General features: G+C 46.3%; 1 protein-coding gene across 1 annotated transcript in view; it reads left to right on the forward strand.

The window, feature by feature from the left end:
• Window positions 1–24,218, forward strand: part of LOC116362119 (multiple epidermal growth factor-like domains protein 11) — a 35,730-nt gene extending 11,512 nt beyond the window's left edge. The window contains exons 6-8 of the mRNA XM_031816412.1: window positions 684–920; window positions 15,866–16,078; window positions 18,567–24,218. Of these exons, the coding sequence (XP_031672272.1) occupies window positions 684–920; window positions 15,866–16,078; window positions 18,567–18,784 (668 nt within the window). The 3' untranslated portion in view covers window positions 18,785–24,218. The remainder of the gene's footprint in view (window positions 1–683; window positions 921–15,865; window positions 16,079–18,566) is intronic.
• The last annotated feature ends 316 nt before the right edge of the window (window positions 24,219–24,534 follow it).

Below are 24,534 nucleotides of genomic sequence, written 5' to 3' on the forward strand. Positions count from 1 at the left end.
GATCCAGGTCTGGTGTTTATTACAGTATTTGATCCAGGTCTGGTGTTTATTACAGTATTTGATCCAGGTCTGGTGTTTATTACAGTATCTGATCCAGGTCTGGTGTTTATTACAGTATTTGATCCAGGTCTGGTGTTTATTACAGTATTTGATCCATGTCTGGTGTTTATTACAGTATTTGATCCAGGTCTGGTGTTTATTACAGTATTTGATCCAGGTCTGGTGTTTATTACAGTATTTGATCCATGTCTGGTGTTTATTACAGTATTTGATCCAGGTCTGGTGTTTATTACAGTATGTGATCCAGGTCTGGTGTTTATTACAGTATGTGATCCAGGTCTGGTGTTTATTACAGTATTTGATCCAGGTCTGGTGTTTATTACAGTATTTGATCCAGGTCTGGTGTTTATTACAGTATTTGATCCAGGTCTGGTGTTTATTACAGTATCTGATCCAGGTCTGGTGTTTATTACAGTATTTGATCCAGGTCTGGTGTTTATTACAGTATTTGATCCAGGTCTGGTGTTTATTACAGTATTTGATCCAGGTCTGGTGTTTATTACAGTATTTGATCCAGGTCTGGTGTTTATTACAGTATTTGATCCAGGTCTGGTGTTTCTGTGTGTATTAATGGTGATCTGTGTTAGTGTTTGTATAAATATGCTCCCCCCTCTCTATTCCAGCTGCCCTGATGATGGAGGAGCTGAATCCTTACACTAAGATCAGCCCGGCCTTGGCATCAGAGCACCAGTCAGCTGGCGCTGTCATGGGCATCATCTTCCTCCTCCTCTTCATCATGACCGTGTTGGGGGTGGTGGTGTGGTGGCGGCATCACCAGAGAGAGAAAGGAGCGCAGCACATGCCCAGTGTGTCCTACAGCCCTGCCCTGAGGATCAGCAGTCAGGGTTACTCCCTCTCTGGTGAGACGCTCCAGACTCTACCACTTAGTCATGTTAACTAAGTCAGCCAGGGTTACTCCCTCTCTGGTGAGACGCTCCAGACTCTACCACTTAGTCATGTTAACTAAGTCAGTCAGGGTTACTCCCTCTCTGGTGAGACGCTCCAGACTCTACCACTTAGTCATGTTAACTAAGTCAGCCAGGGTTACTCCCTCTCTGGTGAGACGCTCCAGACTCTACCACTTAGTCATGTTAACTAAGTCAGTCAGGGTTACTCCCTCTCTGGTGAGACTCTCCAGACTCTACCACTTAGTCATGTTAACTAAGTCAGTCAGGGTTACTCCCTCTCTGGTGAGACGCTCCAGACTCTACCACTTAGTCATGTTAACTAAGTCAGCCAGGGTTACTCCCTCTCTGGTGAGACTCTCCAGACTCTACCACTTAGTCATGTTAACTAAGTCAGCCAGGGTTACCCCCTCTCTGGTGAGACGCTCCAGACTCTACCACTTAGTCATGTTAACTAAGTCAGTCAGGGTTACTCCCTCTCTGGTGAGACGCTCCAGACTCTACCACTTAGTCATGTTAACTAAGTCAGCCAGGGTTACTCCCTCTCTGGTGAGACGCTCCAGACTCTACCACTTAGTCATGTTAACTAAGTCAGCCAGGGTTACTCCCTCTCTGGTGAGACGCTCCAGACTCTACCACTTAGTCATGTTAACTAAGTCAGCCAGGGTTACTCCCTCTCTGGTGAGACGCTCCAGACTCTACCACTTAGTCATGTTAACTAAGTCAGCCAGGGTTACTCCCTCTCTGGTGAGACGCTCCAGACTCTACCACTTAGTCATGTTAACTAAGTCAGCCAGGGTTACTCCCTCTCTGGTGAGACGCTCCAGACTCTACCACTTAGTCATGTTTACTAAGTCAGCCAGGGTTACTCCCTCTCTGGTGAGACGCTCCAGACTCTACCACTTAGTCATGTTAAGTCAGTGTGGTCTCTCTCCACATGACTGTCTCTTTACAGTGTGGTCTCTCTCCACAGGACTGTCTCTTTACAGTGTGGTCTCTCTCCACAGGACTGTCTCTTTACAGTGCTGACTCTCTCCACAGGACTGTCTCTTTACAGTGTGGACTCTCTCCACAGGACTGTCTCTTTACAGTGTGGTCTCTCTCCACAGGACTGTCTCTTTACAGTGTGGACTCTCTCCACAGGACTGTCTCTTTACAGTGTGGACTCTCTCCACAGGACTGTCTCTTTACAGTGTGGACTCTCTCCACATGACTGTCTCTTTACAGTGCTGACTCTCTCCACAGGACTGTCTCTTTACAGTGTGGACTCTCTCCACAGGACTGTCTCTTTACAGTGTGGACTCTCTCCACGGGACTGTCTCTTTACAGTGTGGACTCTCTCCACAGGACTGTCTCTTTACAGTGTGGACTCTCTCCACGGGACTGTCTCTTTACAGTGTGGACTCTCTCTACAGGACTGTCTCTTTACAGTGTGGACTCTCTCCACAGGACTGTCTCTTTACAGTGTGGACTCTCTCCACAGGACTGTCTCTTTACAGTGTGGACTCTCTCCACAGGACTGTCTCTTTACAGTGTGGTCCCTCTCCACAGGACTGTCTCTTTACAGTGTGGACTCTCTCCACAGGATTGTCTCTTTACAGTGTGGTCCATCTCCACAGGACTGTCTCTTTACAGTGTGGACTCTCTCCACAGGACTGTCTCTTTACAGTGTGGACTCTCTCCACAGGACTGTCTCTTTACAGTGTGGACTCTCTCCACAGGACTGTCTCTTTACAGTGTGGACTCTCTCCACAGGACTGTCTCTTTACAGTGTGGTCCCTCTCCACAGGACTGTCTCTTTACAGTGTGGACTCTCTCCACAGGATTGTCTCTTTACAGTGTGGTCCATCTCCACAGGACTGTCTCTTTACAGTGTGGACTCTCTCCACAGGACTGTCTCTTTACAGTGTGGACTCTCTCTACAGGACTGTCTCTTCACAGTGTGGTCCCTCTCCACAGCCCTCGGGGGTGATCTGACTGAAATTGGGGGTGATCTGACTGAAATTGGAGGTGATCTAACTCAATTCAGGGGTGATCTGACTGAACTCTCTTTCCAGCTAGATCCTCCTCTCTCTTGCTGTTTGTGTTCTCAGCAAACTCAGCATTCTGATGAAACCTCTGTTTTTACCAGCCTTGTATTGAAAATGTCCCGATGGAGCTGTGTGTTTTTGCGTTTGCTTGCGTGCTCACCCATGTGACTGTGTGTGTGTAGAGTCCTATGCTACAAGCTGATGTTTCCGTGGTGAGCAGGGCATCAGTGTACAGGCTTTGTTCTCCTCTCTAGACTCCTCTCCTACCAACAGCAACGTCAGTCATTGTTTCACTAACCCCTCCTACCACACTCTGGGAGCATGTACCTACGCTGGCCACTACGCCAAGCCTGACAAGAAGACCAGAAGGGCCAAGGTGGGTGGCAACGAACCTTAATAACTTTATTTATGATAAGAGTACATACTGTCAACTGCCAAAATAAAGAAAACAAAAAACATACAAATTAATAGTTTTTTAATAAAATAATAATAATAATAAATAATTTTCATTAAAATGTCTTAATAGTTTTCACAACGAGCAGACAGAACCGCTTCAATGCACCTCGTCATAGATTCTACAGGTGTCTGGAACTCTATTGGAGGGATGTGACATCGTTCTATTGGAGGGATGTGACATCGTTCTATTGGAGGGATGTGACATCGTTCTATTGGAGGGATGTGACATCGTTCTATTGGAGGGATGTGACATCGTTCTATTGGAGGGATGTGACATCGTTCTATTGGAGGGATGTGACATCTTTCTATTGGAGGGATGGGACATCGTTCTATTGGAGGGATGTGACATCATTCTATTGGAGGGATGTGACATCGTTCTATTGGAGGGATGTGACATCGTTCTATTGGAGGTGATGTGACATCATTCTATTGGAGGGATGTGACATCGTTCTATTGGAGGGATGTGACATCGTTCTATTGGAGGGATGTGACATCGTTCTATTGGAGGGATGTGACATCGTTCTATTGGAGGTGATGTGACATCGTTCTATTGGAGGGATGTGACATCGTTCTATTGGAGGGATGTGACATCATTCTATTGGAGGGATGTGACATCGTTCTATTGGAGGGATGTGACATCGTTCTATTGGAGGTGATGTGACATCGTTCTATTGGAGGGATGTGACATCGTTCTATTGTAGCGATGTGACATCGTTCTATTGGAGGGATGTGACATCGTTCTATTGGAGGGATGTGACATCGTTCTATTGGAGGGATGTGACATAATTCTATTGGAGGGATGTGACATCGTTCTATTGGAGGGATGTGACATCGTTCTATTGGAGGGATGTGACATCGTTCTATTGGAGGGATGTGACATCGTTCTATTGGAGGGATGTGATATCGTTCTATTGGAGGGATGTGACATCATTCTATTGGAGGGATGTGACATCATTCTATTGGAGGGATGTGACATCATTCTATTGGAGGGATGTGACATCATTCTATTGGAGGGATGTGACATCGTTCTATTGGAGGGATGTGACATCGTTCTATTGGAGGGATGTGACATCGTTCTATTGGAGGGATGTGACATCATTCTATTGGAGGGATGTGACATCGTTCTATTGGAGGGATGTGACATCGTTCTATTGGAGGGATGTGACATCGTTCTATTGGAGGGATGTGACATCGTTCTATTGGAGGGATGTGACATCGTTCTATTGGAGGGATGTGACATCGTTCTATTGGAGGGATGTGACATCGTTCTATTGGAGGGATGTGACATCATTCTGTTGGAGGGATGTGACATCGTTCTATTGGAGGTATGTGACATCGTTCTATTGGAGGGATGTGACATCGTTCTATTGGAGGGATGTGACATCATTCTATTGGAGGGATGTGACATCATTCTATTGGAGGTATGTGACATCATTCTATTGGAGGGATGTGACATCATTCTATTGGAGGGATATGACATCGTTCTTCCACCAGAAATTCAATCGTTTGGTGTTTTGTTGATGGTGGTTGGAAAACGCTGGTCTCAGGTGCCGTTCCACAATCTCCCAGAAGTGTTCAGTTGGGTTGAGATCTGGAGACTGAAACGGCCAGGTCACATGGTTTATTAAGTTTTTCATGCTCATCCAACCATTCAGTGACCACTCCTGACATGTGTATGGGGCATTGTCATTGTATGGGAAAGCATAAAAGCTACCATTACTATGTTAATTGCTTAATTAACTCAGGAACCACACCTGTGTGGAAGCACCTGCTTTCAATATACTTTGTATCCCTCATCAAGTGTTTCCATTATTCTGGCAGTTACCTCTACATTGGCATTCTCCAAGAAACATGTGTCTTTCATTTGTCAGTTCTTTGTGTGTTGTTCCACGTGTAGCAGCTACTCTTCCTGTGGTCCTCATTAGCTGTTCCACGTGTAGCAGCTACTCTTCCTGTGGTCCGCATTAGCTGTTCCACGTGTAGCAGCTACTCTTCCTGTGGTCCTCATTAGCTGTTCCACGTGTAGCAGCTACTCTTCCTGTGGTCCGCATTAGCTGTTCCACGTGTAGCAGCTACTCTTCCTGTGGTCCTCATTAGCTGTTCCACGTGTAGCAGCTACTCTTCCTGTGGTCCTCATTAGCTGTTCCACGTGTAGCAGCTACTCTTCCTGTGGTCCTCATTCGCTGTTCCACGTGTAGCAGCTATTCTTCCTGGGGTCCTCATTAGCTGTTCCACGTGTCACAGCTACTCTTCCTGGGGTCCTCATTAGCTGTTCCACATGTAGCAGCTACTCTTGCTGGGGTCCTCATTAGCTGTTCCACGTGTAGCAGCTACTCTTCCTGTGGTCCTCATTAGCTGTTCCACGTGTAGCAGCTACTCTTCCTGTGGTCCTCATTAGCTGTTCCACGTGTAGCAGCTACTCTTCCTGTGGTCCTCATTCGCTGTTCCACGTGTAGCAGCTACTCTTCCTGGGGTCCTCATTAGCTGTTCCACGTGTAGCAGCTACTCTTCCTGGGGTCCTCATTAGCTGTTCCACGTGTAGCAGCTACTCTTGCTGGGGCCCTCAGTCTGTCTGTGTGTAGCAGCTGCTCTTGCTGGGGTCCTCAGTCTGTCTGTGTGTAGCAGCTACTCTTCCTGGGTCCCTCAGTCTGTCTGTGTGTAGCAGCTGCTCTTGCTGGGGTCCTCAGTCTGTCTGTGTGTAGCAGCTGCTTTTGCTGGTGTCCTCATTAGCTGTTCCACGTGTAGCAGCTACTCTTCCTGTGGTCCTCATTAGCTGTTCCACGTGTAGCAGCTACTCTTCCTGGGGTCCTCATTAGCTGTTCCACGTGTAGCAGCTACTCTTCCTGTGGTCCTCATTAGCTGTTCCACGTGTAGCAGCTACTCTTCCTGTGGTCCTCATTCGCTGTTCCACGTGTAGCAGCTACTCTTCCTGGGGTCCTCATTAGCTGTTCCACGTGTAGCAGCTACTCTTCCTGGGGTCCTCATTAGCTGTTCCACGTGTAGCAGCTACTCTTGCTGGGGTCCTCATTAGCTGTTCCACGTGTAGCAGCTACTCTTCCTGGGGTCCTCATTAGCTGTTCCACGTGTAGCAGCTACTCTTCCTGGGGTCCTCATTAGCTGTTCCACGTGTAGCAGCTACTCTTCCTGGGGTCCTCATTAGCTGTTCCACGTGTAGCAGCTACTCTTCCTGTGGTCCTCATTAGCTGTTCCACGTGTAGCAGCTACTCTTCCTGGGGTCCTCATTAGCTGTTCCACTTGTAGCAGCTACTCTTGCTGCGGTCCTCATCAGCTGTTCCACGTGTAGCAGCTACTCTTCCTGGGGTCCTCATTAGCTGTTCCACGTGTAGCAGCTACTCTTGCTGGGGTCCTCATCAGCTGTTCCACGTGTAGCAGCTACTCTTGCTGGGGCCCTCAGTCTGTCTGTGTGTAGCAGCTACTCTTCCTGGGGCCCTCAGTCTGTCCGTGTGTAGCAGCTACTCTTGCTGGGGCCCTCAGTCTGTCTGTGTGTAGAAGCTGCTCTTGCTGGGGCCCTCAGTCTGTCTGTGTGTAGCAGCTACTCTTGCTGGGGCCCTCAGTCTGTCTGTGTGTAGCAGCTGCTCTTGCTGGGGCCCTCAGTCTGTGTGTGTTTCGTTCCCAGGTGAAGGACAAGAGGTTAAACAGGAATAGTGCTCCAGAGTGGACAGCCTACTATAACCTCGATGAACTGGGTATGTCTGATGACTCCCTTATAAAACCCATTGTAAATACAAGTTGATTTGGGATTGTTTAACAAAACATTAGGAACACCTTCTGTATAGATACACTGACTGTTCAAAACATTAGGAACACCTGCTGTATAGATACACTGACTGTTCAAAACATTAGGAACACCTTCTGAATAGATACACTGACTGTTCAAAACATTAGGAACACCTTCTGTATAGATACACTGACTGTTCAAAACATTAGGAACACCTGCTGTATAGATACACTGACTGTTCAAAACATTAGGAACACCTTCTGTATAGATACACTGACTGTTCAAAACATTAGGAACACCTGCTGTATAGATACACTGACTGTTCAAAACATTAGGAACACCTTCTGAATAGATGGTCATATAGTTAAACATAATTAATCTGTCCCTTTAACATCTCTGTAGGTGTGTACCGTGTAGACAGGCTCTTAATCTGTCTCTTTAACATCTCTGTAGGTGTGTACCGTGTAGACAGGCTCTTAATCTGTCCCTTTACCATCTCTGTAGGTGTGTACCGTGTAGACAGGCTCTTAATCTGTCTCTTTAACATCTCTGTAGGTGTGTACCGTGTAGACAGGCTCTTAATCTGTCCCTTTACCATCTCTGTAGGTGTGTACCGTGTAGACAGGCTCTTAATCTGTCTCTTTACCATCTCTGTAGGTGTGTACCGTGTAGACAGGCTCTTAATCTGTCTCTTTAACATCTCTGTAGGTGTGTACCATGTAGACAGACTCTTAATCTGTCCCTTTAACATCTCTGTAGGTATTTACCGTGTAGACAGGCTCTTAATCTGTCCCTTTAACATCTCTGTAGGTGTTTACTGTGTAGACAGGCTCTTAATCTGTCCCTTTAACATCTCTGTAGGTGTTTACTGTGTAGACAGACTCTTAATCTGTCCCTTTAACATCTCTGTAGGTGTGTACCCGTGTAGACAGGCTCTTAATCTGTCCCTTTAACATCTCTGTAGGTGTGTACCGTGTAGACAGGCTCTTAATCTGTCTCTTTAACATCTCTGTAGGTGTGTACCGTGTAGACAGACTCTTAATCTGTCCCTTTAACATCTCTGTAGGTGTGTACCGTGTAGACAGACGCTACAGCTCCTACCATGAACAGTACTACAGAGGTAGAGTATGAGACTCCACTATGTCCTTATGAAGAAGACCATCTCATATAACAGAGTGGTTGTCTCTGTTACCCAAAGACTTTCCTGCACTGTAGTGTGTGACTGCATGTGTGCTGTGTGTTGTGTTTGTGTCAGAGTATGTGAGCGGAGCGAGGTGCGGAGTGTGCCCAATTTGACTGGAGCGCGGAGCGAGGAGTGGAACGTGCCCAATTTGACTGGAGCGCGGAGCGAGGAGTGGAACGTGCCCAATTTGACTGGAGCGCGGAGCGAGTTTCCCAAAGGCTGGAACGCCGGCCTTCTCGCCCGCTCCAGTTTCGCTCCAGTACCTCTCCGGCAGCGCTCACTTCATGAGCTCAGGGCGTGCCCGGCCCAGAATGCATTTGTAGGCTACATGTGTGCTGCTACAGCCCCTTGCTTTAGCTACTGTCATGGAGTTCACTAAATATTTTAATTAAGAAACTGATAAAACACACAGGTGCAACATCACTTACAAAGATGAGGAGGAACCAAGAGCAAGAGAATGAGTGTGGTGATATAGTGTCCACTACTAAAGAAGAGAGGGAGTGTGGTGATGTAGTGTCCACTACTAAAGAAGAGAGGGAGTGTGGTGATGTAGTGTCCACAACTAAAGAAGTGAGGGAGTGTGGTGATATAGTGTCCACAACTAAAGAAGAGAGGGAGTGTGGTGATGTAGTGTCCACTATTAAAGAAGAGAGGGAGTGTGGTGATGTAGTGTCCACAACTAAAGGGAGTGTCCACAACTAAAGAAGAGAGGGAGTGTGGTGATGTAGTGTCCACAACTAAAGAAGAGAGGGAGTGTGGTGATGTAGTGTCCACTACTAATGAAGAGAGGGAGTGTGGTGATGTAGTGTCCACAACTAAAGAAGAGAGGGAGTGTGGTGATGTAGTGTCCACTACTAAAGAAGTGAGGGAGTGTGGTGATGTAGTGTCCACAACTAAAGAAGAGAGGGAGTGTGGTGATGTAGTGTCCACAACTAAAGAAGAGAGTGAGTGTGGTGATGTAGTGTCCACAACTAAAGAAGAGAGGGAGTGTGGTGATGTAGTGTCCACAACTAAAGAAGAGAGGGAGTGTGGTGATGTAGTGTCCACTACTAAAGAAGAGAGGGAGTGTGGTGATGTAGTGTCCACAACTAAATAAGAGAGGGAGTGTGGTGATGTAGTGTCCACAACTAAAGAATCACGGTGGAATCTGAAAAGACACCTATCCTGAAAGCATGATGGTGTACTGTGTGCACATGATAATAGACAGGAATGAGGTGGGTAGATAACTACAGTACCAGTCAAAAGTTTGGACACACCTACTCATTCAATAACCAACTAATTGTTAAAAAAATAAAAAAATATTCTATATTTGAGATTCTTCAAAGTAGCCACCCTTTGCCTTGATGACAGTTTTGCACACTCTTGCAACACCACTAAGCAAGGGGCACCATGAAGACCAAGGAGCTCTCCAAACAGGTCAGGGACAAAGTTGTGGAGAGGTACAGATCAGGGTTGGGCTTTACGGAAGAGTTGCCAGAAAAAAGCCATTGCTTAAAGAAAAAAATAAGCAAACACTTTTGGTGTTCACCAAAATCATGTAGGAGACTCCCCAAACATATGGAAGAAGGTACTCTGGTCGGATGAGACTAGAATTGAGCTTTTTGGCCATCAAGGAAAACACTATGTTTGGCACAAACCCAACACCTCTCATCACCCCGAGAACACTATCCCCACAGTGAAGCATGGTGGTGGCAGCATCATGCTGTGAGGATGTTTTTCATAGGCAGGGAAACTGGGAAACAGGACTGACTGATGGCGCTAAATACAGGGAAATTCTTGAGGGAAACCTGTTTCAGTCTTCCAGAGATTTGAGACTGGGACGGAGGTTCACCTTCCAGCAGGACAATGACCCTAAGCGTCCTGCTAAAGCAACACTTGAGTGGTTTAAGGGGAAACATTTAAATGTCTTGGAATAGCCTAGTCAAAGCCCAGACCTCAATCCAATTGAGAATCTGTTGTATGACTTAAAGATTGCTGTGCACCAGTGGAACCCATCCAACTTGAAGGAGCTGGAGCAGTTTTGCCTTGAAGAATGGGCAAAAATCCCAGTGGCTAGATGTGCGAAGCTTATAGAGAGAGAGACTTGCAGCTGTAATTTCTGCAAAAGGTGGCTCTACAAAGTATTGACTTTGGGGGGGTGAATAGTTATGCACGCTCAATTTTTCAGTTTTTTTGTCTTATTTCTGGTTTTGTTTGACAATAAAACATATTTTGCATCTTCAAAGTGGTAGACATGTTGTGTAAATCAAATTATACAAACCCCCCAAAAAATCTATTTTAATTCCAGGTTGTAAGGCAACAAAATAGGAAAAACGCCAAGGGGGTGGATACTTTCGCAAGCCACTGTAGATTGAGATCACTGGCCACCTTAATAAAAGGATCACCAGTCACTTTAAACAATGCCACGTTAAATAATGTTTACATATCTTACATTACTCACATCACATGTACAGTATATACTGTATTTTATACCATCTACTGCACCTTGCCTATGCCACTCGGCCATCTCTCATCCATATACTGATATGTACATATTCTCATTCACCCCTTTAGATTTGTGTGTATTAGGTAGTTGTTGGGAAACTGTTCGATTTTACTGCACTGTCAGAACTAGATGCACAAGCCTTTCGCTCAATAACATCTGCTAAACATGTGTATGTGACCAATATAATTTGTTTTGATATATATATATATATATATATATTTGCAAAAAATACATATGGGGGATTGGAAATGATGCAGCACTGATAGAAGCCACAATCTATCTGAAATATTAAAGCTGATCTACCCCATAAAAAATATATATACTGTATATATATATACACATATAAAAATTATACTTTTCATTCAAATCATATGGTTTGGTTTCAATACTTCAAACCCAAATGGTAATGTAGGTCCCGGCAGTCACAACAATAGATGGGTTTTGGTTAAATGGTAGGTCCTGGTAGTCACAACAATAGATGGGTGTTGGTTAAATGGTAGGTCCCGGCAGTCACAACAATAGATGGGTGTTGGTTAAATGGTATGTCCAGGCAGTCACAACAATAGATGGGTGTTGGTTAAATGGTAGGTCCAGGAAGTCACAACAATAGATGTGTGTTGGTTAAATGGTAGGTCCCGGCAGTCACAACAATAGATGTGTGTTGGTTAAATGGTAGGTCCCGGCAGTCACAACAATAGATGGGTGTTGGTTAAATGGTAGGTCCCGGCAGTCACAACAATAGATGGGTGTTGGTTAAATGGTAGGTCCCGGCAGTCACAACAATAGATGGGTGTTGGTTAAATGGTAGGTCCCGGCAGTCACAACAATAGATGGGTGTTGGTTAAATGATAGAAGCCACAATCTATCTGAAATATTAAAGCTGATCTACCCCATAAAAAATATATATACTGTATATATATATACACATATAAAAATTATACTTTTCATTCAAATCATATGGTTTGGTTTCAATACTTCAAACCCAAATGGTAATGTAGGTCCCGGCAGTCACAACAATAGATGGGTTTTGGTTAAATGGTAGGTCCTGGTAGTCACAACAATAGATGGGTGTTGGTTAAATGGTAGGTCCCGGCAGTCACAACAATAGATGGGTGTTGGTTAAATGGTATGTCCAGGCAGTCACAACAATAGATGGGTGTTGGTTAAATGGTAGGTCCAGGAAGTCACAACAATAGATGTGTGTTGGTTAAATGGTAGGTCCCGGCAGTCACAACAATAGATGTGTGTTGGTTAAATGGTAGGTCCCGGCAGTCACAACAATAGATGGGTGTTGGTTAAATGGTAGGTCCCGGCAGTCACAACAATAGATGGGTGTTGGTTAAATGGTAGGTCCCGGCAGTCACAACAATAGATGGGTGTTGGTTAAATGGTAGGTCCCGGCAGTCACAACAATAGATGGGTGTTGGTTAAATGGTAGGTCCCGGCAGTCACAACAATAGATGGGTGTTGGTTAAATGGTATGTCCAGGAAGTCACAACAATAGATGAGTGTTGGTTAAATGGTAGGTCCAGGCAGTCACAACAATAGATGGGTGTTGGTTAAATGGTAGGTCCAGGCAGTCACAACAATAGATGGGTGTTGGTTAAATGGTAGGTCCAGGAAGTCACAACAATAGATGGGTGTTGGTTAAATGGTAGGTCCAGGAAGTCACAACAATAGATGGGTTTTGGTTAAATGGTATGTCCAGGCTGTCACAACAATAGATGTGTGTTGGTTAAATGGTATGTCCAGGAAGTCACAACAATAGATGGGTGTTGGTTAAATGGTATGTCCAGGTAGTCACAACAATAGATGGGTGTTGGTTAAATGGTATGTCCGGAAAATAACCTCACACTCAACGTCAACAAAACTAAGGAGATGATTGTGGACTTCAGGAAACAGCAGAGGGAACACCCCCCCATCCACATCGATGGAACAGTAGTGGAGAGGGTAGCAAGTTTTAAGTTCCTCGGCATACACATCACAGACAAACTGAATTGGTCCACTCACACAGACAGCATCGTGAGGAAGGCGCAGCAGCGCCTCTTCAACCTCAGGAGGCTGAAGAAATTCGGCTTGTCACCAAAAGCACTCACAAACTTCTACAGATGCACAATCGAGAGCATCCTGGCGGGCTGTATCACCGCCTGGTATGGCAACTGCACCGCCCTCAACCGTAAGGCTCTCCAGAGGGTAGTGAGGTCTGCACAACGCATCACCGGGGGCAAACTACCTGCCCTCCAGGACACCTACACCACCCGATGCTACAGGAAGGCCATAAAGATCATCAAGGACATCAACCACCCGAGCCACTGCCTGTTCACCCCGCTGTCATCCAGAAGGCGAGGTCAGTACAGGTGCATCAAAGCTGGGACCGAGAGACTGAAAAACAGCTTCTATCTCAAGGCCATCAGACTGTTAAACAGCCACCACTAACATTGAGTGGCTACTGCCAACACACTGTCAATGCCACTGACTCTACTCCAGCCACTTTAATCATGGGAATTGATGGGAAATGATGTAAATATATCACTAGCCACTTTAAACAATGCTACCTTATATAATGTTACTTACCCTACATTATTCATCTCATATGCATACGTAGATACTGTACTCTATATCATCGACTGCATCCTCATGTAATACATGTATCACTAGCCACTTTAACTATGCCACTTGGTTTACATACTCATCTCATATGTATATACTGTACTCGATATCATCTACTGTATCTTGCCTATGCTGCTCTGTACCATCACTCATTCATATATCCTTATGTACATATTCTTTATCCCCTTACACTGTGTATAAGACAGTAGTTTTTTTTGGAATTGTTAGTTAGATCACTTGTTCGTTATTACTGCATTGTCGGAACTAGAAGCACAAGCATTTCGCTACACTCGCATTAACATCTGCTAACCATGTGTATGTGACAAATAAATTTGATTTGATTTGATTTGATTTGATGTCCAGGAAGTCACAACAATAGATGGGTGTTGGTTAAATGGTATGTCCAGGCAGTCACAACAATAGATGGGTGTTGGTTAAATGGTATGTCCAGGAAGTCACAACAATAGATGGGTGTTGGTTAAATGGTAGGTCCCGGCAGTCACAACAATAGATGGGTGTTGGTTAAATGGTAGGTCCCGGCAGTCACAACAATAGATGGGTGTTGGTTAAATGGTAGGTCCAGGAAGTCACAACAATAGATGGGTTTTGGTTAAATGGTATGTCCAGGCTGTCACAACAATAGATGTGTGTTGGTTAAATGGTATGTCCAGGAAGTCACAACAATAGATGGGTGTTGGTTAAATGGTATGTCCAGGCAGTCACAACAATAGATGGGTGTTGGTTAAATGGTATGTCCAGGAAGTCACAACAATAGATGGGTGTTGGTTAAATGGTATGTCCAGGTAGTCACAACAATAGATGGGTGTTGGTTAAATGGTATGTCCAGGTAGTCACAACAATAGATGGGTGTTGGTTAAATGGTATGTCCAGGAAGTCACAACAATAGATGGGTGTTGGTTAAATGGTATGTCCAGGTAGTCACAACAATAGATGGGTGTTGGTTAAATGGTATGTCCAGGTAGTCACAACAATAGATGGGTGTTGGTTAAATGGTATGTCCAGGTAGTCACAACAATAGATGGGTGTTGGTTAAATGGTATGTCCAGGCAGTCACAACAATAGATGGGTGTTGGTTAAATGGTATGTCCAGGTAGTCACAACAATAGATGGGTGTTGGTTAAATGGTAGGTCCCGGTAGTCACAACAATAGATGGGTGTTGGTTAAATGGTATGTCCAGGTAGTCACAACAATAGATGGGTGTTGGTTAAATGGTATGTCCAGGAAGTCACAACAATAGATGGGTTTTGGTTAAATGGTGATTATAATGAACGGAGGGAATTTGGAGCGACTAGTTGTTTTCTTCTTCCTGTGAGCGAGGTTTTTAGCAGAGCGGTTGGAAAGAACGTGGAGCGCCGGAGCGTTGCACCGCAATGAGCGGGATTTCAGATCACTCAACACCGCTCTGTAAGCAATGAGCGGGATTTCAGACCACTCAACACCGCTCTGTAAGAAATGAGCGGGATTTCAGACCACTCAACACCACTCTGTAAGCAATGAGCGGGATTTCAGACCACTCGACACCGCTCTGAAAGCAATGAGCGGGATTTCAGACCACTCAACACCGCTCTGTAAGCAATGAGCGGGATTTCAGACCACTCAACACCGCTCACATACTCTGGTTTGCGTATGAACTGATGTGTATGAACTGATGTGTGTGTTTTGACCTCTGTCTCTCTCTCTCCACAGGGCACGCCTGTGATCTCCTCCTCTGTGTGTGTTCCTTCCTCCTGATGGTCTCACACACTCCTCTCTGGTCCTCTCATCCAGTCTCTACCTAACACACTCCTCTCTCCTCCTCTCCTCCAGTCTCTACCTAACACAGTCCTCTCTCCTCCTCTCCTCCAGTCTCTACCTAACACACTCCTCTCTCCTCCTCTCCTCCAGTCTCTACCTAACACAGTCCTCTCTGGTCCTCTCCTCCTCTCCTCCAGTCTCTACCTAACACAGTCCTCTCTCCTCCTCTCCTCCAGTCTCTACCTAACACAGTCCTCTCTGGTCCTCTCCTCCTCTCCTCCAGTCTCTAATTAACACAACACCCCATAAACAAACTCACTACTTTTGGATGTAAATGCTTTATACTGTGATATGTTACTAATAGTGTGAATGTTGTGTCCTGTGTAATTTACCCTGTACTCTGTTTTTAATTGTTTATCTACAGGTTGTCAGTGGATAAGAGTTTTCACTTCTCTTACCTCCCGGGGTAGAATTATAATCTCATGTTGTATTCGTCTTCCCAATGTTGATATGACAAATGCATTGAAAGGATGACAATGTCATCGCTGATATCAGAATCATTCGCAAACAGATACCTTCACCTTGTTAAAAAAAAGTGTTCCCGTGTTCCTGCTTCTCAGTGTGTTATTTGTCTTTGTCAGACTACATGAAGGGTTCCCTGTCCAGCACCTGCTCTCTGAACAGTGAGAACCCCTACGCCACCATCAATGACCCGCTGGCTGTGGCCTGTAAACACACAGAGAGCAGCTATGTAGAGATGAAGAGTCCTGTCCACCACGACATGTCCTACTGCTCCTCTGCTATAGTCACCACCACCGCCACACACACCTCCAGCAAGAATGTCTATGATGTGGGTGAGTTATAGATATATAGTTATGTAGATGTCCTACTGGGTGAGTTATAGATATATAGTTATGTAGATGTCCTACTGGGTGAGTTATAGGTATATAGTTATGTAGATATATAGTTATGTAGATGTCCTACTGGGTGAGTTATAGGTATATAGTTATGTAGATGTCCTACTGGGTGAGTTATAGATATATAGTTATGTAGATATATAGTTATGTAGATGTCCTACTGGGTGAGTTATAGATATATAGTTATGTAGATATATAGTTATGTAGATGTCCTACTGGGTGAGTTATAGATATATAGTTATGTAGATATATAGTTATGTAGATGTCCTACTGGGTGAGTTATAGGTATATAGTTATGTAGATGTCCTACTGGGTGAGTTATAGATATATAGTTATGTAGATATATAGTTATGTAGATGTCCTACTGGGTGAGTTATAGATATATAGTTATGTAGATATATAGTTATGTAGATGTCCTACTGGGTGAGTTATAGATATATAGTTATGTAGATATATAGTTATGTAGATGTCCTACTGGGTGAGTTATAGATATATAGTTATGTAGATATATAGTTATGTAGATGTCCTACTGGGTGAGTTACGGGGGATGTAGGGTCATCGACATCCCTTTAGTTCTGGAGAAGATCATGAGGAAGATGAATTTGTTTTTCTGTGTAACTGACTGGTTATCAGTCTGTTGTTTCAGTCTGTTGTTTATGTCTGTTGTTTCAGTCTGTTGTTTCAGTCTGTTGTTTCAGTCTGTTGTCTATGTCTGTTGTCTCTGTCTGTTGTCTATGTCTGTTGTTTCAGTCTGTTGTTTCAGTCTGTTGTCTATGTCTGTTGTCTCTGTCTGTTGTCTCTGTCTGTTATCTTTGTCTGTTGTCGGTCTGTTCTCTCTCTCTGTCTGAGGGGGTTATACTACTTGTATGAAGTGTTTGAATGATCACTTTGATTAGTCAGAAATGTTCAAGCCTCTCTTTCTCTCTTCATCCCTCCATCCCCCTATCTATATCCCTCCATCCCCCTATCTATATCCCTCCATCTATATCCCTCCATCCCCCTATCTTTATCCCTCCATCCCCCTATCTATATCCCTCCATCCCCCTATCTATATCCCCCCATCCCCCTATCTCTATCCCTCCATCTATATCCCTCCATCCCCCTATCTATATCCCTCCATCCCCCTATCTATATCCCTCCATCCCCCTATCTATATCCCTCCATCCCCCTATCTATATCCCCATCCCCCTATCTATATCCCTCCATCTATATCCCTCCATCCCCCTATCTATATCCCCACATCCCCCTATCTCTATCCCTCCATCTATATCCCTCCATCCCCCTATCTATATCCCTCCATCCCCCTATCTATATCCCTCCATCCCCCTATCTATATCCCTCCATCCCCCTATCTCTATCCCTCCATCCCCCTATCTATATCCCTCCATCCCCCTATCTATATCCCTCCATCCCCCTATCTCTATCCCTCCATCCCCCTATCTATCCCTCCATCTATATCCCTCCATCCCCCTATCTCTATCCCTCCATCTATATCCCTCCATCCCCCTATCTATATCCCTCCATCCCTCCATCTATATCCCTCCATCCCCCTATCTATATCCCTCCATCCCCCTATCTATATCCCTCCATCCCCCTATCTATATCCCTCCATCCCCCTATTATATCCCTCCATCCCCCTATCTATATCCCTCCATCCCCCTATCTCTATCCCTCCATCTATATCCCTCCATCCCCCTATCTCTATCCCTCCAACTATATCCCTCCATCCCCCTATCTCTATCCCTCCATCTCTATCCCTCCATCCCCCTATCTCTATCCCTACATCTCTATCCCTCCATCCCCCTATCTATATCCCTCCATCCCCCTATCTATATCCCTCCATCTATATCCCTCCATCCCCCTATCTATATCACTCAATCCCTCCATCCCCCTATCTCTATCCCTCCATCCCCCTATCTCTATCCCTCCATCTATATCCCTCCATCCCCCTATCTATATCCCTCCATCCCCCTATCTATATCCCCCTATCTATATCCCTCCATCCCTCCATCCCCCTATCTCTATCCCTCCATCCCCCTATCTCTATCCCTCCATCTATATCCCTCCATCCCCCTATCTATATCCCTCCATCCCTCTATCCCTCCATCCCCCTATCTATATCCCTCCATCCCTCTATCTATATCACTCAATCCCTCCATCCCCCTATCTCTATCCCTCCATCTCTATCCCTCCATCTATATCCCTCCATCCCCCTATCTATATCCCTCCATCACCCCTATCTCTATCCCTCCATCTATATCCCTCCATCCCCCTATCTATATCCCTCCATCCCCCTATCTCTATCCCTCCATCTATATCCCTCCATCCCCCTATCTATATCCCTCCATCCCCCTATCTCTATCCCTCCATCTATATCCCTCCATCCCCCTATCTATATCCCTCCATCACTTCATCCCCCCTTTAGAACCCAAGGTGAGTGTTCTCCAGGCCTGTAACGGTGTGGTGGTTCCCACGTACCCTCAGAACCCGTACGACCTCCCCAGGAACAGCCACATCCCCAGCCACTACGACCTGCTGCCCCTGAGACACAGCCAGAGCTACAGCCCTACACACAGCCAGGACCACAGCCACCAGAGCCACAGCCCACCCTTGCCTGGCAGCCCTACCAGCTCCCTGCTATAGACAGACCACTCCCGAACGCTGGGCCGCGACCTTAGACCTATGACTTACTGTTGGGGCACGGTCTGCTCCATCTGGGGTTGCGGATAAAGACTGTAATGTGACTATAGAGACAAAGTACCAGTGCAACATCAATGTTGGTGGACATACTAGATTATATACCAACAGAAGCTCTGTGTGGACTCACTGCTGTGTGGACTCACTGCTGTGTGGACTCACTGCTGTGTGGACTCACTGCCGTGTGGACTCACTGCTGTGTGGACTCACTGCCGTGTGGACTCACTGCTGTGTGGACTCACTGCTGTGTGGACTCACTGTCGTGTGGACTCACTACCGTGTGGACTCACTGCTGTGTAGACTCACTGACGTGTGGACTCACTGCCGTGTGGACTCACTGATGTGTGGACTCACTGCTGTGTGGACTCACTGATGTGTGGACTCACTACCGTGTGGACTCACTGCTGTGTGGACTCACTGACGTGTGGACTCACTGACGTGTGGACTCACTGCTGTGTGGACTCACTGACGTGTGGACTCACTGCTGTGTGGACTCACTGCTGTGTGGACTCACTGCTGTGTGGACTCACTGCTGTGTGGACTCACTGACGTGTGGACTCACTGCTGTGTGGACTCTCTGCTGTGTGGACTCTCTGCTGTGTGGACTCACTGCTGTGTGGACTCACTGCTGTGTGGACTCACTGCTGTGTGGACTCACTGCTGTGTGAGACTGCTGTGTGGACTCACTGCTGTGTGGACTCACTGCTGTGTGGACTCACTGCTGTGTGGACTGCTGTGTGAGACTGCTGTGTGGACTGCTGTGTGGACTCACTGATGTGTGGACTAACTGCTGTGTGGACTCACTGCTGTGTGGACTCACTGCTGTGTGGACTCACTGCTGTGTGGACTCACTGACGTGTGGACTCACTGCTGTGTGGACTCACTGCTGTGTGGACTCACTGATGTGTGGACTCACTGACGTGTGGACTCACTGTCGTGTGGACTCACTGACGTGTGGACTCACTGTCGTGTGGACTCACTGACGTGTGGACTCACTGCCGTGTGGACTCACTGCTGTGTGGACTCACTGACGTGTGGACTCACTGCTGTGTGGACTCACTGCTGTGTGGACTCACTGCTGTGTGGACTGCTGTGTGAGACTGGATAAAGCATACTGAACGTGTAATATATTCCAGCTATGTGAAGTGTCTGAGGAAGACACTGGGAAGTCATATAACTACAAGAGATGTGTGGCACCCTCTTTGTTTACACTCTGGCTCGGTGGAGGACACACACACACATCCTAGGAAAGGAAGGAAGGACACACACACACATCCTAGGAAAGGAAGGAAGGACACACACACACATCCTAGGGAAGGAAGGAAGGACACACACACACATCCTAGGAAAGGAAGGAAGGACACACACACATCCTAGGGAAGGAAGGGAGGACACACACACACATCCTAGGAAAGGAAGGAAGGACAGACACACACACACTATGAAACAGACCAGTGGAGTCATGAACACAAAATATCATGGACCGATATATAGTCATGCCTGGCTCAGTGATTCTATTCCATGTCTGGATTGGGTGACCAGAGAACCAACCAGGCTGCCCCTAGAGGAGGACAAAACCACCAGGAAGCAACCAGGCTGTCCCTAGAGGAGGATAAAACCACCAGGAACCATCAGGCTGCCCCTAGAGTAGGACAAACCCACCAGGAACCAACCAGGCTGCCCCTAGAGGAGGACAAACCCACCAGGAACCATCAGGCTGCCCCTAGAGGAGGACAAAACCACCAGGAACCATCAGGCTGCCCCTAGAGTAGGACAAACCCACCAGGAACCAACCAGTCTGCCCCTAGAGGAGGACAAAACCACCAGGAACCAACCAGGCTGCCCCTAGAGGAGGACAAAACCACCAGGAACCATCAGGCTGCCTCTAGAGGAGGACAAACCCACCAGGAACCAACCAGGCTGCCCCTAGAGGAGGACAAAACCACCAGGAACCAACCAGGCTGCCCCTAGAGGAGGACAAAACCACCAGGAACCAACCAGGCTGCCCCTAGAGGAGGACAAAACCACCAGGAACCATCAGGCTGCCTCTAGAGGAGGACAAACCCACCAGGAACCAACCAGGCTGCCCCTAGAGGAGGACAAAACCACCAGGAACCAACCAGGCTGCCCCTAGAGGAGGACAAACCCACCAGGAACCAACCAGGCTGCCCCTAGAGGAGGACAAACCCACCAGGAACCACCAGGCTGCCCCTAGAGGAGGACAAAACCACCAGAAACCAACCAGGCTGCCCCTAGAGGAGGACAAAACCACCAGGAACCAACCAGGCTGCCCCTAGAGGAGGAAAAACCACCAGGAACCATCAGGCTGCCTCTAGAGGAAGAGAAACCACCAGGAAGTAACCAGGCTGCCACTAGAGGAGGACAAAACCACCAGGAAGTAACCAGGCTGCCCCTAGAGGAGGACAAAACCACCAGGAACCATCAGGCTGCCTCTAGAGGAAGAGAAACCACCAGGAAGTAACCAGGCTGCCACTAGAGGAGGACAAAACCACCAGGAAGTAACCAGGCTGCCTCTAGAGGAAGAGAAACCACCAGGAAGTAACCAGGCTGCCCCTAGAGGAGGACAAAACCACCAGGAACCATCAGGCTGCCTCTAGAGGAGGACAAACCCACCAGGAACCAACCAGGCTGCCCCTAGAGGAGGACAAAATCACCAGGAACCATCAGGCTGCCTCTAGAGGAAGAGAAACCACCAGGAAGTAACCAGGCTGCCACTAGAGGAGGACAAAACCACCAGGAACCATCAGGCTGCCTCTAGAGGAGGACAAAACCACCAGGAAGTAACCAGGCTGCCCCTAGAGGAGGACAAAACCACCAGGAACCATCAGGCTGCCTCTAGAGGAAGAGAAACCACCAGGAAGTAACCAGGCTGCCCCCAGAGGAGGACATAACCACCAGGAAGTAACTAGGCTGCCCCTAGAGGAGGACAAAACCACCAGGAAGTAACTAGGCTGCCTCTAGAGGAAGAGAAACCACCAGGAAGTAACCAGGCTGCCCCTAGAGTAGGACAAAACCACCAGGAAGTAACTAGGCTGCCTCTAGAGGAAGAGAAACCACCAGGAAGTAACTAGGCTGCCCCTAGAGGAGGACAAAACCACCAGGAAGTAACTAGGCTGCCTCTAGAGGAAGAGAAACCACCAGGAAGTAACTAGGCTGCCACTAGAGGAGGACAAAACCACCAGGAAGTAACTAGGCTGCCTCTAGAGGAGGACAAAACCACCAGGAAGTAACCAGGCTGCCTCTAGAGTAGGACAAAACCACCAGGAAGTAACTAGGCTGCCTCTAGAGGAGGACAAAACCACCAGGAAGTAACTAGGCTGCCACTAGAGGAGGACAAAACCACCAGGAAGTAACTAGGCTGCCTCTAGAGGAGGACAAAACCACCAGGAAGTAACCAGGCTGCCTCTAGAGGAGGACAAAACCACCAGGAAGTAACCAGGCTGCCACTAGAGGAAGAGAAACCACCAGGAAGTAACCAGGATGCCACTAGAGGAGGACAAAACCACCAGGAAGTAACCAGGCTGCCTCTAGAGGAAGAGAAACCACCAGGAAGTAACCAGGCTGCCCCTAGAGGAGGACAAAACCACCAGGAAGTAACCAGGCTGCCTCTAGAGGAAGAGAAACCACCAGGAAGTAACCAGGCTGCCCCTAGAGGAGGACAAAACCACCAGGAAGTAACCAGGCTGCCTCTAGAGGAAGAGAAACCACCAGGAAGTAACCAGGCTGCCTCTAGAGGAAGAGAAACCACCAGGAAGTACTAGGCTAGGCCACGCTGCCGCCCCGAAGACAACGGACTGAAACAGGGAGGCACTACCTTTTCGCCAGCAACACAGCTAACACTCATGTAACTTCAGATGAAGGAGAAGAGACAATGACAGTTCCCAGACAAACCAGGATTGTATTAATTAGGCACCGACGTCTTTGAAATAATTTTTTTACTTTTACCTTTATTTAACTAGGCAAGTCAGTTAAGAACACATTCTTATTTACAATGACGGCCTGGGAACAGTGGGTTAACTGCCTGTTCAGGGGCAGAACGACAGATTTGTACCTTGTCAGCTCGGGGGTTTGAACTCGCAACCTTCCAGTTACTAGTCCAACACTCTAACCACTAGGCTACCCTGCCTCTAGAGGAAGAGAAACCACCAGGAAGTACTAGGCTAGGCTACGCTACGCTGCCGCCCCGAAGACAACGGACTGAAACAGGGAGGCACTACCTTTTTCGTTTTCCATTGCAAAACGTTTTTCAACGTTGTGCACTAAATGAATACAACCCATGGTTATATACTGTATAAAAATATATATATCTATAAAAAAACTAACGCTTATCTTCTACAAGTCATTTTGACACATCTTTCCTTATTTCATGTTTACATGTTTAGGATCCTTGAACGGGTCCATATTTTCTCCTTTTGGGGGAAAAGTTCTCGTTTTTGTATGTATTGTATATAAAGTTAAGGGATTGAATGTTGGCGTTGACAGTATTGTTAGTGACTTTATGTTGTGTAATGCTGGTATATGTGCATGAATCTACGGATAGTAGTATACAGAGAATACCCCGAATGTCATTGTTAAACTATTTGGTACAAACAAACTGTTATTTCTTAGACTTTACCCATATTCACCCACTGACCGTTTTGAACATGGGAATGAGTCCTAGTTGAACTGCTTTACAAGAATATGCAGAGACACGAAGGAAACAGACAACTGTTTAAGGAAGTATTTATGCTGCCAAAATGTTCACTGGAGATTCAGAAGTCCCATTTCCAAATGTAGCACCATTGTTAGAGAAACCAGTTAATATTTTGTGAACGATGCGCAGCACCATTTTAAGTTACAGTAACACTGTAATGATTATATATATAGTATACTTACACCCTGTGACACAATCCAATGTGATAATGACAGAACTATTACACTGATCTCTTTCTCTACATGGATATTTCACCAATTCAGCCACTAACAATGACATGTTTATAACAGGCCTGATTCAGACTTGAGGTAAGTAACACTCAACAAGACAACATATCCGTGTCTGAATTGGGCCCAACATGAGTAACAGGACAATCATACACAACACAGTATTGGCGTTTTTTTTCTCTCATCATGGCTTTGTTAGTTTGTTACTTGATATTTCTCCTCGTAAGGATAAGAGGTACGTCCCAACTCGCACCCTACTCCCTTCATAGTGCACCAGAGCACTGGTCAAAAGTGGTTCACTACTAAAAGTTTAGGGTGCCATTTGGGACATAATCTAGAATTGCCATAGTCTGTTGTAACCTAGTAGTACCCAACGCTGCTTTGAACTTTTTCCTATTTGAAAGTGTTTTCAACTTCAATAAAGATGCCATAGCTCAGGGCTCGGGGGGAGTGTTTGTCTTGTCTGGGGGAGGTATGTAGCCTAGCGGACCAGTAACCGGAAGGTCGCTGGTTCGAATCCCGAACTGATTAGGTCAAAAAATATTGAGCAGTGCACATAACCCTAGTTGCTCTGGATAAGAGTTGTCTCTACTGTGACTTACTGCTCACCAGGGTTGTTGGTTCCACTTTTCTGGGCTCTGTGTTTTACTTAACAAATAAGGAACACTCAAAATGTGAACTTATAAATAATAACAGTTTGGATCAAATTACAGCTGTAGACAGAAGTCACAGATCAAACATCACACATACAACTG

Source organism: Oncorhynchus kisutch, unplaced genomic scaffold (genome assembly GCF_002021735.2).
Source record: "Oncorhynchus kisutch isolate 150728-3 unplaced genomic scaffold, Okis_V2 scaffold790, whole genome shotgun sequence".
In the NCBI taxonomy this organism is placed as follows: domain Eukaryota; kingdom Metazoa; phylum Chordata; class Actinopteri; order Salmoniformes; family Salmonidae; genus Oncorhynchus; species Oncorhynchus kisutch.